The 15,925-nt window shown below is 40.4% G+C and overlaps 1 protein-coding gene across 2 annotated transcripts; it reads right to left on the bottom strand.

Moving 5' to 3' along the window:
- Positions 1 to 1,151: 1,151 nt before the first annotated feature.
- Positions 1,152 to 12,908, bottom strand: LOC143299667 (uncharacterized). 2 transcript variants are annotated; one of them, XM_076612994.1, is made up of 7 exons: positions 12,732 to 12,908; positions 10,542 to 10,652; positions 8,389 to 9,431; positions 6,832 to 7,002; positions 4,766 to 4,915; positions 4,199 to 4,302; positions 1,152 to 2,656 (listed from the first exon to the last, which is right to left on the bottom strand). In XM_076612994.1, exons 2-7 carry the CDS (start codon positions 10,637 to 10,639, stop codon positions 2,579 to 2,581), a joined length of 1,644 nt encoding a protein of 547 aa, XP_076469109.1. In that variant the 5' UTR covers positions 10,640 to 10,652; positions 12,732 to 12,908; the 3' UTR covers positions 1,152 to 2,578. The 2 variants fall into 2 exon arrangements, with proteins under 2 accessions (XP_076469109.1, XP_076469108.1); XM_076612993.1 differs by having other exon boundaries at positions 12,763 to 12,908.
- Positions 12,909 to 15,925: the final 3,017 nt, after the last annotated feature.

Here is a 15,925-nt window from a genome sequence, read left to right as displayed (position 1 = left end):
TAAGGACAAAAGAATGGTGATACTATGGAAGAAAGTGAACAAGACCCCCTGCCTCCTCGCATACAGAGGCACACATGTAATACCCTTTTCCCCCTTCACACGGGGACACAAATGCACAGGTTAATACATATACATACACATGTATGCATGCACACAAGCATAGATAGGAAGGGAGGGGGAGAGAGAAAGAGAGACAGAGACAGAGAGACATGAACAGACAGGAGGAAAAGAAACTGGTCCTTTTTCCCTGTATTCAAAATAAATCAGGAGAAATAAAAAATGTTTTTTTTCTTGATAATGGCTGTGCCCAAGTGCTGGACGCAGGTCACGGGTCATATAGTGAGACACAGACAAGCTGGCAGTGGTCAGAATTTTATGGATTCTTGGGTCAGTTGACTGACACACAACCTGTGTTCCCTTGGCATTCTTGATATTTGTTACAAAACCAGTTAAACTGACATTATGATTAATGGAAATTAGTTATCCTGTGACACTGCGATTAATGGAAATTAGTTATCCTGTGACACTGCGATTAATGGAAATTTGTTATCTTGTGACATTGCGATTAATGGAAATTAGTTATCCTGTGACACTGTGATTAATGGAAATTAGTTATCTTGTGACACTGCGATTAATGGAAATTAGTTATCTTGTGGAGGAGGGAATGAAAAGGAATCTACATCATCCAACAAACTCTTAAAAACAACATAACTGCCTTGACCAGATTCTTTAATGGTGTCTTGTTTCTCAAGATCTTTCAATCCAAACATCAGAACGGCAGCCAGTCTTGACAGTGAAATTTCCCCCCAGGCAAAACTACCTGTATGATATTGGTAAGCATGTTTCTTCACAAGCACCCATTCACATCCTAGCATCCATGCATCTGCTCCCAACCATCTGCTCACAAGCACCCACCTGTTCACACCTTCCCATTCACTCTGAAGATGATCTAGACACCCAGGCACTTCCTCGCTCTCCCCAATGTCCACCCTGTCTCACCCATCTACTAGGTCACATCACCTGCCTAACCACTTTCACTGCTCAAACGTCCATGCACTTTGAACTAAATGTCCACGAATTAATGCCAACAGAGAAGATATAACACAACACACAACAAACACAATATCTGATACATCTTTTAAAAGATTTATTTGATTTTTCTTGACATGATCACATGAACAACATGCAAAGCAAGCAATAGAAAATGTGAATTTAAACTGAAAACAAAACAAATGGGAAAAAAATCTGTGCATAATTTTCTTTTCAATCTTAATAAACTCATCTTTTAGTGTGATTAATTAAATTTGTAAAGAACATGGTTGCCAACACAACAAGATAACAATGTTCATACATGCAGAAAGATAATAAGCTTGTACATGTGGACTGGAGGTTTCCAACCCACAAATACAGAATAAGAAGCAGAAGGAATAGGGCAGTAGGATGCATTTTTGTTTTCTGACCTGCAAGTCTTCCAATTCCTGGAAAACATCACAAACTGTTGAGGCCACCAAGTTTTATCCAAGATGGAACTAAACCAACAGACTAAAAAATCAGTCATCAGATCTTCTTTTCTTTTCTTTTTTTTTTTTGAATGGAAGAAATACATTTTAAATCAAAGTTAATTCAGCCAGATCTGAGCCATAGGCATCCCTTCATGTTCTATGACTGTGACAGATTGTATCACTAGAAATACTGACAATGCCAACATCAATATATTTTTCTTCTTCTTCGTTCATGGGCTGCAGCTCCCACATTCACCCATGTGTACACAAGTGGGCTTTTAAATGTATGATTGTTTTTACCCTGCCAAGTAGGCAGCCATACTCCATTTTCTGGGGTGTGCATGCTGGATATGTTCTTGTTTCCATAACCCACTGAACGCTGACATGGATTACAGGATTTTTAACATGTGTATCTGACCTTCTGCTTGTGTATACACACGAAGGGGGTTCAGGCACTAGTAGGTCTGCACATATGTTGACCTGAGTGATTGAAAAAATCTCCACCCTTTACCCACCAGGCGCTGTTACCGAGATTCAAACTTGGGACCCTCAGACTGAAAGTCCAACGCTTTAACCACTCAGCTATTGCGCCCGTCATCAATAAGATAAACAAAATGAAAGTGTCATGAACAATTGCAAATAGTATTTTTTTCTGCTGGTCCTTCAAGCAATGTTTATCAAAAACAGACAATAAAAGCACCATGATGAATTACATGGATCGATTCTTCCCCCACAATCTCATCTTCAACCATTCTGCCAAACAATGATTTCCAGGAGACGCTGACAATAACAAAAGTTTAATTGTGAGGCCACCAGCCCATATACAACTGGAGAGAGGAGTGGGAGAGGTCGGAGGGGCTGGGGGGGAGGGGGAGGTGGGGAGCAGGGAGGTGGGGGGAGGGGGGGAGATAGAGAAAGAGGATGGAGCTTGGGGAATGGAGAGGGTAACAGTGGTGATCTGTTTGCACCAAATTCTTTATACAAGCAACAGTGAACACAGAAGCGATACTGAAGACCATCTATATGGACTTTTGTCTTTTCCTTGAAACGGGAATTCACGCTCGTATTTCCATATTTCAGAACACACCAAGTTGGACATGGTTTTCCCTCAGCCACCTGTGGTAGTCATTCAGCTTGTGGTCATCGGGTTTTACCTGAACACAAACATTTATCAACATAGGTATACGTTGACAAAAATTACCTGAACACAATCATTTATCGATGATTACATGTACATATCTACTAAAATCACTTGAACAAAAACATTTATCAACATGCAAGTATATGTTTGCTGATCATATAATACAGAAATGTACATATGTTTCAATTTTATTTTTCACTGTTCTTTTTAAAACTATTCCTATTTCCAAAGTCACGTTTATCACACTGAATTGTTCAGTGATAGTACTGATGTTTATTTTAGTTATCATGGATAAATCCTTGTCATGTTTCCACCAATTCATTGGGGCTATGATAAGCCTGTTACTTCCATGCCAAGACAGCAACAAAGACTGTCTTCTTCTTTTGCGTTTGTGGGCTGCAATTCCCACGTTCACTCGTATGCACACGAGTGTATGACCGTTTTTACCCCGCCATGTAGGCAGCCATACTCTGTTTTCGGGGGTGTGCATGCTGGTTATGTTCTTGTTTCCATAACCCAGCGAACGCTGACATGGAGTACAGGATCTTTAACATGCGTATTTGATCTTCTGCATGCGTATACACACGAAGGAGGTTCAGGCACTAGCAGGTCTGCACATATGTTGACCTGGGAGATCGTAAAAATCTCCACCCTTCACCCACCAGGCGCCGTCACTGTGATTCGAACCCGGGACCCTCAGATTGACAGTCCAATGCTTTAACCACTTGGCTATTGCGCCCGTCAACAAAGACTGTCAAGTGGTTGATGCATGGGAGGGCAGGGAAGAGAGGACAAACTCACTTTTCCCAATCAGTGACAACTGGTCATTTCAATCATGGCAGCTTCTGGAAAGCACATGAGCATGGCGAAGTTACAAATAAGTGTGTGTGTGTGTGTGTGTGTGTGTGTGTGTGTAAGAAAGAAAGAATGCTGGTTCTCTCTCTCCCTCTCTCTTGCAGTTGCACACACACACACACACACATGCTGTCTCTCTTTGTGCTTGTCCATTTCCCAGAGACTGGCTCACTGAATGCCATGTGATGCTGATCGGGAAAAGACATGTTCTATCCATATCTCTGAACCCTATAAGGTCAAGGACATAAGTTCAATGTTAACTGTTCATCCTGACTCCTTTCTTCTCAGAAGGGGAGAAAGAAAAATCCCAAACTGGAAGCGGGGGAAAGTGTGTTGTCAAAATTCATCGTTGGCAATAATAGCTTGAAAGCATTTAGCTTAATTTTGTTTTCAAAGTCACAATTTTCAGCATTTTCTTTGGGTAAAATCATTTTGTATGAGATCTTTTTAGACAACTTTGTGTACTGGGCTGAGAGCTTGCATGCCTATGTGTCTATATGAGCACCTGAAATTGTGACCACATGTGTAAAAATGTACAAGTACACTTATATATGGATCTATCTGTGTGTATGAATGCAAGAAATTGCACATGGTTCTGTATCTGCTTCATTACTCTGGCACCAGTCAATCAACAGTGCCTCTCTGCATGTGACTGCATGTATAATTGCACATTATGTGTACAAGCTGAATGAGTACCAACCTGCCTCCACTCCCTGACACAGAAAATTCTGTAGGCGTCATTGCCATACTTCCCAATGCCATGCAGCTCTATTGGGTACTTCCAGTCCTTCGTCAGAAATTCATCTGAAAATTGAAGGCAAGAGAGTACACTGTAGCATTTCCCACGACACACTGCCAAACAGATTAAATAGCAAGAATGACAGAAAAATAATGAAAGAAGTATGGCAGACCCTTAAGATTGAGCAAATTTGTTTTCTTTGGAGATGATGATCAACAAACACGTTCAACAAGTTACATTCTTATCACAATTTATATCGACTTTTCAACAATTACATACTTTAAAAAAAAAAACATAAAAAAAAGCCCAACAACGAAAACAGTGATTGTCTACTCAACAATTTCACTCAAAAGACTGTACGGTTTCAAAACCTTGCCTGTTATTACAATGCTGTTTCTACAAAGCAAAGCACTACTTCAGCACTACAGTTACACTCACTCAGAAACAGTTAAGACAGACAATTCCCACACTGTAAGTTACACGTTAGAAAACTGAACAAGGACAGAGCCCAGACAAAGTGTAACCGACCTGAGAAGCGCACGATGCTGGCAGCCCGCGTGTCATGAAGCCCCATCGGCTGAAGCATGTAGGCGATGGCTTCTTTGTCCGCTCTCCTGGCATCCTCTGCCGTGGGCCAGTGGTTGAAGAACTTCCACAGCAGGGGTATGGCCACATCAGCTGGTGAAGTCATAGTCAAACAAGAGAGGCAAGGCCTTCAAGACTCACTTGTGATAAATTAAGTCCCCTAGCATTAATTACAGAGTAATTTCCCTTTTTTACTATCTGCACCAAAATGTTTGCAAAATAAATAAAAATTCCATGCTTAGCAAAAGAAGTTCCTGTTTGAACAAAAAATGATAATAATGACTCCTCTTGTTGTTGTGTCAGAATAAGAGGTCAAAGTGCCAAGTTTAGAGAATACAAAAAATATAAATATAACAGTAAATGCAGTTTGCATATAATTAGGCTTCTTTCCTTTTTTTTTTTTGTGCCCATCCCAGAGGTGCAATATTGTTTTAAACAAGATGACTGGAAAGAACTGAATTTTTCCTATTTTTATGCCAAATTTGGTGTCAACTGACAAAGTATTTGCAGAGAAAATGTCAATGTTAAAGTTTACCACGGACACACAGACACACGGACACACACAACCGAACACCGGGTTAAAACATAGACTCACTTTGTTTACACAAGTGAGTCAAAAAGGTTTTTACTGTCAGGCCTCTGGCCCATTACAACAGGAGTGCACAGTTACATCACCTGGTGAGACAAAGAGTGAGGTGAATTCTGAGCAATCTGACTTGCTTCCCTTGTTGCTTCATCCTAACTGCTGGATCCCTAAAAGAAAATTTTCTATCTAAAATTACGTTTAAATAACATACTTACCGTGACCCAACTAGTGCAGACTCCGGCAGGGGTCTGACATTCCTGTCCTGTGCAAACTACTATCCGCCTATGCGGAGAAAACGAAACTACGGCCGATAAGTAGGTAACCTCCCCTTTGTCCCGCTGGTTAGCGCCCTCTTTTTCCGGCAGTATCCCTAAACCTGACTTTATTATCATGAAAGTCATCATTCCAAAGTGTCCAAGATAAAAAGTAAATGCTTCTTGGATGCCAATACATGCATGTGCGTGAGCTTGGACAATCAATATTATTTTCCATGAAAGATGTAGAAAAAACTGAACACACACTGCAGAAAACAGTAAGGAAGATACTGAACACTTTCAATGTGGGCCAAATAAACAAACTGGGCCGTAGTGCAAGTCCCAGACTGTTTGAACAGACTGAAGAAGGGTTTGTTTTTTTGTTTTGTTTTTTCTTTTCTTCTTTATTTGCAGACACAACCAATCTGGTTTTTAAAAGCTATAATTCATGATAAAAATAATAACATAAAAAGTACTCCTCATGTTTGTCTATACTAATATTCTATCAGCTTCTGCTTACGAATGGAAATCATAGCGTATTTTCCAGCTTGCTTCTATATCTAAAGAAAAAATGCTTCTTAGAAAAAAAAAAAGTTCTAATTTATAATTTCAAGTTCTGAAACCCTGTCTTTCAATGTTAGGAAAGCACCAGCAAACCAGTCACAGAAAACAGGAGCACAAGTCTCACACAGAAACACAACATTTAGCAAAAATATGGAAAAATGTGTCTTCTTCAGAACAGCACTCGCAACAAATAGATGCAAGTGATTGCCATCTTTTTTTTGGTACTCTTTTTTAATTTCACTAAAAAAATTTTTTTTACAACACACACACACACACACACACACACACACAGCTTACAGGACTTAAAACAGGAAACCAATATCCATATCATCCTTCAAATCACAACAGAAGTGACTAAAGTGACCACATCAGTGTAAAGTCTTCACTAAAATGCCTCAATGCCACACAGTCTGAAAAGTAATGCTGGTAACTCATTATGCACTGCTGGCATATGATTTACACTGTATAAAATAACCCCAGGAGTGGCTAGGCACAGCCAATCCAAACTAAATGGCAATGGAGCATGGCCACGGAAACGACATAACATAATCAGATTTAATGCTTATTCCAGTATACAACAGTCTGAGCCAAATTCTCTCTCTCACCTCTGGTTTTGTTGAGGAAGATGGTTGCTATCAGCAACTTCCAGGGGTCATGGAAAAGACTTTCCTGGATCAGGTTAAACGGGGATCGCGGTGGCGTCCATTTTTTATCTTGATGGATCACTGGCTTCGGCATTTTGAGTGGAGTTCCATCAGTTTTGAAGTAAGGACTCTCTGAAAGCAAAAAATATAAAGTCTTTGAGAAAAAAAAAGATGATGAAAAATGAGTTAGTGATCAATTTTCCTTTTTTTCTGCTGTATTTCAAGCTGCTGTCACTTACCATAGGAATAGATCATACAGATACATTTTCTGATGATTGAAAGTATAATACAGATCACATCATATATATTTATACTGTGGTTTAAAAAAACACACACAAAAACCAAAACCAAAAAAAACACACAAAAAAACCAAAAAAACAGATCCTTCCTCACCTATTCAACAACACCTGCAACAACATCAAACCGGATGCAACAACATCAAACCAGATGCAACAACACCAAACCTGATGCAACAACATCAAACCTGATGCAACAACACCAAACTGGATGCAACAACATCAAACCTGAGGATGCAACAACATCAAACATGATGCAATAACATCAAATTTGATGCAAAAACACCAAACCTGATGCAACAACATCAAACCTGATGCAAAAACATCACACCTGATGCAACAACATCAAACCTGATGCACAATCTCAATCAAGTCAGTGTCAAATGCAGAATTTTATTTCCTGTAATGATACTTGACACAAAAACAGACATAGAAATACCATATAACTATGGTACAGATTAAATTAAAAAATTGACAACTTATTCTAACTTCAAAAACAATTAAACTGACTATCTATTCCAATTTAGGAACAGATAAAACTGATCACTTAATCAAATTTTAACAAATTAAACATTTTATATCATGATCAAAAATGTTCCATAAAAAGATACAAATACGAAAAGTTCATATCTTTACTCATATCTAAAATCACAAACGAATATTGGTGAGAACATATTTATGTAACACCTAGCGCAACCACTGCATTTATATCTAATTTGCTCATGTGAAACTTGCAATTCTGAGTGGGTCCAAGTACTTCTAATCTTTTCATTTTCTGTTGAGAAAGAGAGCTGGAAAATGTCTGGGGCAAACTATTGAATACTGATCATAAACACAGATTACTGTTTCAATGAAATTCAGCGTTCCTGGAACTCTTGATTAGTCTACACCTAAACAAGCCATGCATACACACACACATGCACACAGAAGCATGCATTATACATAATTATTCCACAAGTATGTATGTGTGTGTGTGTGTGTGTGTGTGTGTGTGTGTGTGTGTTTATGTGTGCATGTGTGTGCGTATATGTGTGTGCATGTCTGTGCTTGCCTGCGTGCATGCGCGCATGCGACCACATGTAATTTATGATTCTGCCTAAAACACAAGACAAAAACTGCCACAACATTTTCTGTCAATCCTTGTTCCTCTCTCTTACACACATGCACACACTCAACACATTAGCAGCATGAACAAAATGAAATAATATATGGATCAGACTACCTTCATTGCAAGTTGTAGATGACCGCTTGCTCACAGAACCTCTGGCACCTTGCCTCTGCCGCAGTTTTGAAATCCGTGTCTGTCTTTTCCTGGGCTTCTTTGTCCTGGTCTTCCTTTGTTTGCCTGCTGAAGGCAGAGTATTGACAGCAGCCGTCACCTTCGCACATGATGTGTAACAACAGTCTTCAGTCTCCATGTTGTCATAACCAGACAAGATCACTGCTGGGCTGTTGACAGCTGTCTTTTTGTTCTGGTCGTCTTCTGCCGTTGGAAAGGAAATCTCATCAAGCACACCCACAGCTGATGAGTCACTGCCCATGCTAGGGTCTTTTGCCAGTTTGGCTGAGTGCCGTCCCTCCATCTGCAGTCTTGACAGGGGTACTGTTTTTAAAGGTGATGCGCTCTGCTGAGCAGATCGCTGGCTGTTGGTCTGAGTTTTGTTGGGTTTGGAGTTCTGAGACAGAGAAGATGATGGAGACTTTTGTGTTGGTGACCAAGGTGATGAGGACATGTCAGCATCTTGTTCTGAGACTGCAGTGTTCTCAGTGACATCCGTTTCCACTGATGTCAGCGATGTGTCATGAAGTGGACAGGTGTGTGTGGCCTGCCCGCTCTGTTCCCCCTCAAAACCGTCAGACTGGCAGGAGGCTCCTTCCACAGGCATGGCATTGTTCATCGCTGTCACCACTTCTGTCTCTTCACCCTCTGCCACAACATCCACACTCTGCTCACTGCTGGGACCTACGTCCCCATCCACCAACCCTCTTTTAAGGAGCACCATGCACTCCTTCACTGTACTGATGTCATTGGAAACTTCAACACCACCCTCTGCCCTCTGGCTGGACAGAACAGCCTCCTTCTTTGCATTCCTGCGGTCCGGCGCCACCCCCTCCCTGCCACTCCCTGAACTGCCGACAGCGGGGCCACAGACAGGCTGCGAGAACCTAAAGTTTAAACTTGGGTCGTCCAACAGGTGCAGGAGGCTGTTTTTCTCCAAGTAACTTTTCACATTGGGCAGAGAGCGCATTCTGTGGCCTGTGTCGCTGCAACATCAAGGTTTCCCATGCCAGAAAGTTTGAAAATAAATCAATGCCAGGGATTCCCAATTGTTCTTTTAACTTAATAACATGTGTAAGAATTTGTTTCGTGTTTTAGATCTCAGCAACAGTATATTTTCTATTTGTGGTCTGCATTTTCTATGTTCACTTGACTCAATTAGTGAACCCTTAAAACACCAAGCCATGCTGAAAGACAGAAGTCTGACGCACTGATCACTTTGTGATGCAGCCTATTAGCCCGTAACAGTTACACAGATAACATCTTTATGCAACACACTGATACATCAGAAAATAACTTAACTAACTATCATGACTGTGTAAAACCTTTCACAGAATGACTGCAGTTCTTTGTTGCTTTTTTGGTGTTGTTGATAATTGTAAGATAAGATCAGAATAACTTTATCATCTCCAATTACAGAAATTTGGTCAGGTGCATTATAACAACATAGACAAGTAAACAACATGGTGACCATCACTGTAAAAACAACAACAACAGTTACTAGGATTATAACGAAGACACAGTTGTAAAAATATCACATACATTGTTTCATACTTTGATTCCACACATTGCAGGAAAAAAAATTTTTTTTTTAAAGAAGAAAAAAAAGAAAAAAGAAGAAGAAGAAATAATAAACATTATTTTGAATATAACTGTGAGCATAACATACTATAATGCACACTGATTATAATTAAGATAAGAATAAGTTAATTACCTAACAAGATAAACTGCATCAGGTGCAGCAAAACACAACCAGACAATCAGTACACACACATAGATACAACATTAAACACTGCTCAATTAAACAGGAGTAATAAACATATATAATGTTCACTAATACAATTTTGAACACCACACTGACAACTGAAACACATATTAATAATATTATCATGATAAATCATAAAGCAATCAACACCTACTTTTCATTACTTTTTCCAAGGATAGATTTAGATGAATTGCCACAATCATTACAGCCCTTAACCTTTTTGGGTGTGGGAGGGAAAAAAAACAACTGATCCTTACAGCAGTTGAGCAATGTAAACTGAAAACATGATCGCATGCTGTAAATAAGAAATGATTAGACATTTGCAGCTCACCTGATCAGAGTGATATCCCAGCGGCCCGCACATTTGCCCCCCACCCTCAGCTTAGCGATGCGTTTCCAGCCAGGAGGCAGGGAGTGTGTGGTCTCCATCTTTTAAACAGTACTGCAAAATATGACACAGGGGTTTCTGCGACAAATTTTCTCCAGAAACAAGCAAATCATGTGTGGAACAATTTCAGCAAAAGCTTAGCAGTTCATTTTCTCAAAACACATTTCAGAGAATAGATGAAAATGATAAATCTGAGGCCCTGGCAGGGTTGTAGGAAGAAAAGGGAAAAGGATATGTAAAATGTAACAGTGAAAGAGTGAGGGAAGAGGATATGTAAAATGTAACTGTAAAAGAGTGAGGGAAGAGGATATGTAAAATGTAACAGTGAAAGAGTGAGGGAAGAGGATATGTAAAATGTAACTGTAAAAGAGTGAGGGAAAAAGATATGTAAAATATAACAGTGAAAGAGTGGGGGAAAAGATATGTAAAATGTAACTGTAAAAGAGTGAGGGAAAAGGATATGTAAAATGTAACAGTGAAAGAGTGAGGGAAAAGGATATGTAAAATGTAACAGTGAAAGAGTGAGCGAAGAGGATACCTGTAAAATGTAACAGTGAAAGAGTGAGCGAAGAGGATACCTGTAAAATGTAACAGTGAAAGAGTGAGCGAAGAGGATACATGTAAAATGTAACAGTGAAAGAGTGAGGGAAAAGGATATGTAAAATGTAACAGTGAAAGAGTGAGCGAAGAGGATACATGTAAAATGTAACAGTGAAAGAGTGACGGAAGAGGATATGTAAAATGTAACAGTGAAAGAGTGACGGAAGAGGATATGTTAAATGTAACAGTGAAAGAGTGAGGGAAGAGGATATGTAAAATGTAACAGTGAAAGAGTGAGGGAAGAGGATATGTAAAATGTAACAGTGAAAGAGTGAGGGAAGAGGATATGTAAAATGTAACAGTGAAAGAGTGACAAGTAATGACATAATCAATTTTATATTTCTTGTGCTTTTCTCATTTTTGACGTTGCAAACTTTATTTTTCAATCCCAAACTAAAGTTCACACACTCTCAAATGGATCTGACATCCACTTATCTTTGCTTTTTAAGTCGAAATCATATCATGTTGCCCAATTTTTATGGTGATTATAAAAACATTAACAGGAAGGGAAAATGAGGAAGGTCTATTGAATGACTTCAGGAAACTGGGAGACTGAATTTCACCTTCCCAATTACAGAAAAAATCCTTTTTGAAATATAGAATCTGAAACAAACTAATTCATGGAAATATTTTAAAACAAAATTAATAAGAAGCATGCAGTGACCTGATCTGTGGTGTTGCAAATTACGCTTGTATGAAAATATTATCTGCTTTCAGTGCTCTGGGGATTCAAGGCTGCCTGCAGACACCTAGTGAATGAACTTTCAATGTGGGTCATCCGAAGACTCTCAACTGCCAATATCGTGTCTGCAAGGGTCTTGATTTGATCCCCAATCGCGCCCTTTCTCCCAAGTTTGACTGGAAAATCAAACTGAGAAACTACTCATTCACATGAGATGATAAACCTAGTCCCATGTGCAACTTTTACTTGATGCACTAAAATCAGTAAAAAGAACCCATGGCAACAAAAGTGTTGTCCTCTTGTAGAACTCTTAACAGGTACACAAAAATAAATGCATGCAGGGCCTGACTAGCGTGTTCGGTTATACTGCTGTCAGGCACTTGCCTAGATGATGTGGTGCAGCGCTTTTAGATTTGTTTGTATGTATGTCACCATGTGCAAAATTGGAGGTTGCTCTGTGTACAAAATGGGTAAATGATGCCTAATTTTAACAAGGCAACATTATACATTCAGACTCTACCGGTAATAATAAGAATGTCAAAGTATACGTCGAGACATTTTGAGGAATGGTACGTCTACAGATACTGAGTCCTGCGCGATATAACGTTTACTCAGTTATCTCGTCTGTGCACTGCTCCACATATTCCAGATCCATGACATTGTTTCATGATCAGTTTGAATGGCTCTATCTTTCGTTAAACATTGTTGTTGTTTTTTGGAGCAGCCATTTTCACAACAGTGGCTCAACAGTTAACACACATATGTTGGAAAGATTGATCCGAAACGAAGTTAGTCGTTTCACCACAACCTTTGATTTTGACGCCATTTTAACAGACTGGTCATAAGCTTACCTTGGCCCATGTGATCAGACATAATGTTTACCTGCATGTGACGTCAATCAATATCCCTCAACAAAATCATGATACTCGATTGTCCCCAGTGTCCTTGGCAATATATGATTTCAATCAACCAAGAAAAGCAAGCACTCAGCAATAACCCGTCGCCTCAACTTTCGGTTCTAGGGAATGAATCCGCGCGCGCCAAACAATAAGCAAAAGTTAACAAGTTAGCTTTTTCAAAGTAAAAACCCAGCTATTTGGAGATTATTGGAAATAAGAACCGAAGAATAATAACACGCGCACATATTCAAATATAAGTACGTAAGCGAATACATTGCGATCGAGCGTGCACACCGTACATACGCGCGCGCGCGCGCGCGCGCATACACACACACACACACACACACACACACACACTGACACCGTGACACGCGCGCGCGCGCGCGGTCACGAGAGAGAGAGAGAGAGAGAGAGAGAGAGAGAGAGAGAGAGAGAGAGAGAGAGTACACTGACGTGTGAACACACACACTGTGCACACACACTGTACATACTCAGACGTACATACGCGCACTGAAACTGACTGAAGTCAGTGTTAATCAGCAAAAAATAAAACGAATTATTCAGGACCGAAAACAAAAATGAAATAGAATTAATATAACCAATCAGTAATTCATAGGCCTGGTAAATCGATAAGACAAATAAGCAATTTTTTTTAATTTTATGTATTCATATGATAGACCATGTCATCAGTGAATCAGAGACTACCCGGCCAATCATGTTACGTGGTGCAGCAGTTGGCACGATCTGTGTGTGCGATGCACATGTTCATGCATGCGCATGTGTGTGTCAGTTTATGTGTGCATGTGCATGACTAGTTTTTAACACTTGTATGTTATTGTTTTACACAAACCAGCTACGGTAGGCTGCCAAAGCTTGATTAGCACCGCGTTGGCCGGTTTACTGGTGCAGAGATTTGGTATCAACTCTCTGGCTTGGCCCGTTTTTTTTGTTGTTTTTTTGTTTTTTTGTTGTTGACAGCACTCATCTGGGGTGTAGCTCATATGGATATGTCTGCATGCATTGACACCTCTATGCAGCTGAAAACTGAAACAGTATGTGCATGTGCGAATTTCAGTTTTAACTGGTATATATTATATGATATGTCCATCAGTACTGGGAGGTGGGAGGGATGGGGAGTGGGGGTGGGTGGGGGGGTCTGCATGAGACGTGCAGTCTACGCTGTACGACAGGAAAAAGATGCATGTGTTATAACAAACAAGTGTGTGTGTGGGGGGGGGGGAGGGGCGGAGGGGGGGGGGGGGTCTGCATGAGACGTGCAGTCTACGCTGTACGACAGGAAAAAGATGCATGTGTTATAACAAACAAGTGTGTGTGTGGGGGGGGGGGGGGGGGGGGGGGGGGGGGGGGGGGGGGTCTGCATGAGACGTGCAGTCTACGCTGTACGACAGGAAAAAGATGCATGTGTTATAACAAACAAGTGTGTGTGTGTGTGTGGGGAGGGGGGGGGGGGGCGGGGGGCGGCCGGGGTTGTTACAATAATAAAGACAACAAAAAGCTCTCCTGCACACACTGATCAACACACATCATGGTGAAGCAAAACAAAAGGCGTGGGACACACGTTAATTCTTATGTCAATTTTATTCAAACATTGAACGGAATAACAGAGTGAAAATGATTGAGACATGGCTCAAGAAGTGTTCAGTGTACACCTGATGTAAAAACAACGTGTAATCAACAGCAAAGGCACACAGAGCGCTCTTCTTGTCAAGACAGGAAACAACAAACGAGTGACGATATCACAGTGCAGGGTATGCAACCCGAGTTCTTTGGGTTCTCGTTAATGTTTTGGACATTTTGCTTCGCCATGAGGCTATCATACAGGCACGTATGCCGACGATGCCATCATCACATGTAACACATATACATCAATACATCCATCGACATCCAATTCAGTACATAATCGTTGTCAGATGATGCCGAGGAGATCCAGCGTGCGTGTTCACAGGAACCTAGCCTGCACATTCACCTACATCCAGCGTTAAACACCAACAAGCAAAGTGCGGTGTGCACCATGTCTCGACTGAGCCCACTGACACGGACATGTAATGGTCTTACTGCCCATGCAAGCCCAGTCAAGTCGTGAAGGCCAAAATTTAACCAGGGTTATCAAACGGACATGCAAGCATCTTACTGCCAATTCAAAACCCAGTCAAATCGTGAAGGCTAAAATCTAATCAAGGTTGACAATACACGATAATACCCACGCAAGATCCGGAATATGATCACCAGAAAGACAAAATTCTTAATGGACATCTTCGTAAACAGCCGAGAAGTCAGAAAATCTGGTCACCTTTACGAGTACATTCAAATACACACCAACAAACTCTTTGATTAAGACAGTTAATATAAGTAGTGCTAGGGGCACTGGTGAATCTGATTAACTACTCACTTAGTTACAAAAAGAAGTTTTAAAATAAAATGGTTTAAAATAAACACACACACACACACACACACACACACACACACACACACACACACACACACAAGAACAACAACAAACATTTTAAAAAGAAAAAAAAACAGAAAGAAAAAAATACGAAAACGGAAGCATTGAAAGGTAATACTGGGAAAGAGCTCTGAACATTACCAGACAATGCCATTGACTCACACAAACATATGATCCTTCTGTTATCAAAACGTTTTCTTGTCAACACACACGCCAACAAATAACTAAAAGCAAAGAGAGAGAGAGAGAGAGAGAGAGAGAGAGAGAGAGAGAGTCTCCAAACACCACTACATTTCCCACCAAAAAATTATACAGTTATCCGGCGCAGATTTTAATCTGCAGTATCACCCAAAGAGCCCCACTCTTTACGCCCCAAAGAATGCACACTGTCTGCCAAAAGAGCTCTACACTTCCCCATAAAAGGCTTGTATATTTCTCGTTAAAGGATGCTTATGCTTCCCACCCAAATCTGCAGTATCACCCAAAGAGCCCCACTCTTTACGCCCCAAAGAATGCATACTGTCTGCCAAAAGAGCTCTGCACTTCCCCATAAAGGCTTGTATATTTCTCGTTAAAGGATGTTTATGCTTCCCACCCAAAATACATCTGCATCACCCACAAAGGAATACGCAAATATTTCCCACCCATTGAACTACATTTTCCAGTGGAAGGGTTTTAT

The sequence above is a fragment of the Babylonia areolata genome, chromosome 25, assembly GCF_041734735.1.
Source record: "Babylonia areolata isolate BAREFJ2019XMU chromosome 25, ASM4173473v1, whole genome shotgun sequence".
NCBI classification, from domain to species: domain Eukaryota; kingdom Metazoa; phylum Mollusca; class Gastropoda; order Neogastropoda; family Buccinidae; genus Babylonia; species Babylonia areolata.
The sequence above is the reverse complement of the archived record's forward strand: the minus strand, read 5'-3'. Positions and strand labels throughout refer to the sequence as shown.

Coding starts and splice junctions, on each gene's coding strand:
- LOC143299667 (XM_076612994.1), bottom strand. CDS start 10,639: ATGGAGACCACACACTCCCTGCCTCCTGGCTGGAAACGCATCGCTAAG. Junction 9,432..10,541: donor TGGGATATCACTCTGATCAG/GTGAGCTGCAAA, acceptor TTGATGTTGCAG/CGACACAGGCCACAGAATGC. Junction 7,003..8,388: donor ATCTACAACTTGCAATGAAG/GTAGTCTGATCC, acceptor TTTTGCTTTCAG/AGAGTCCTTACTTCAAAACT.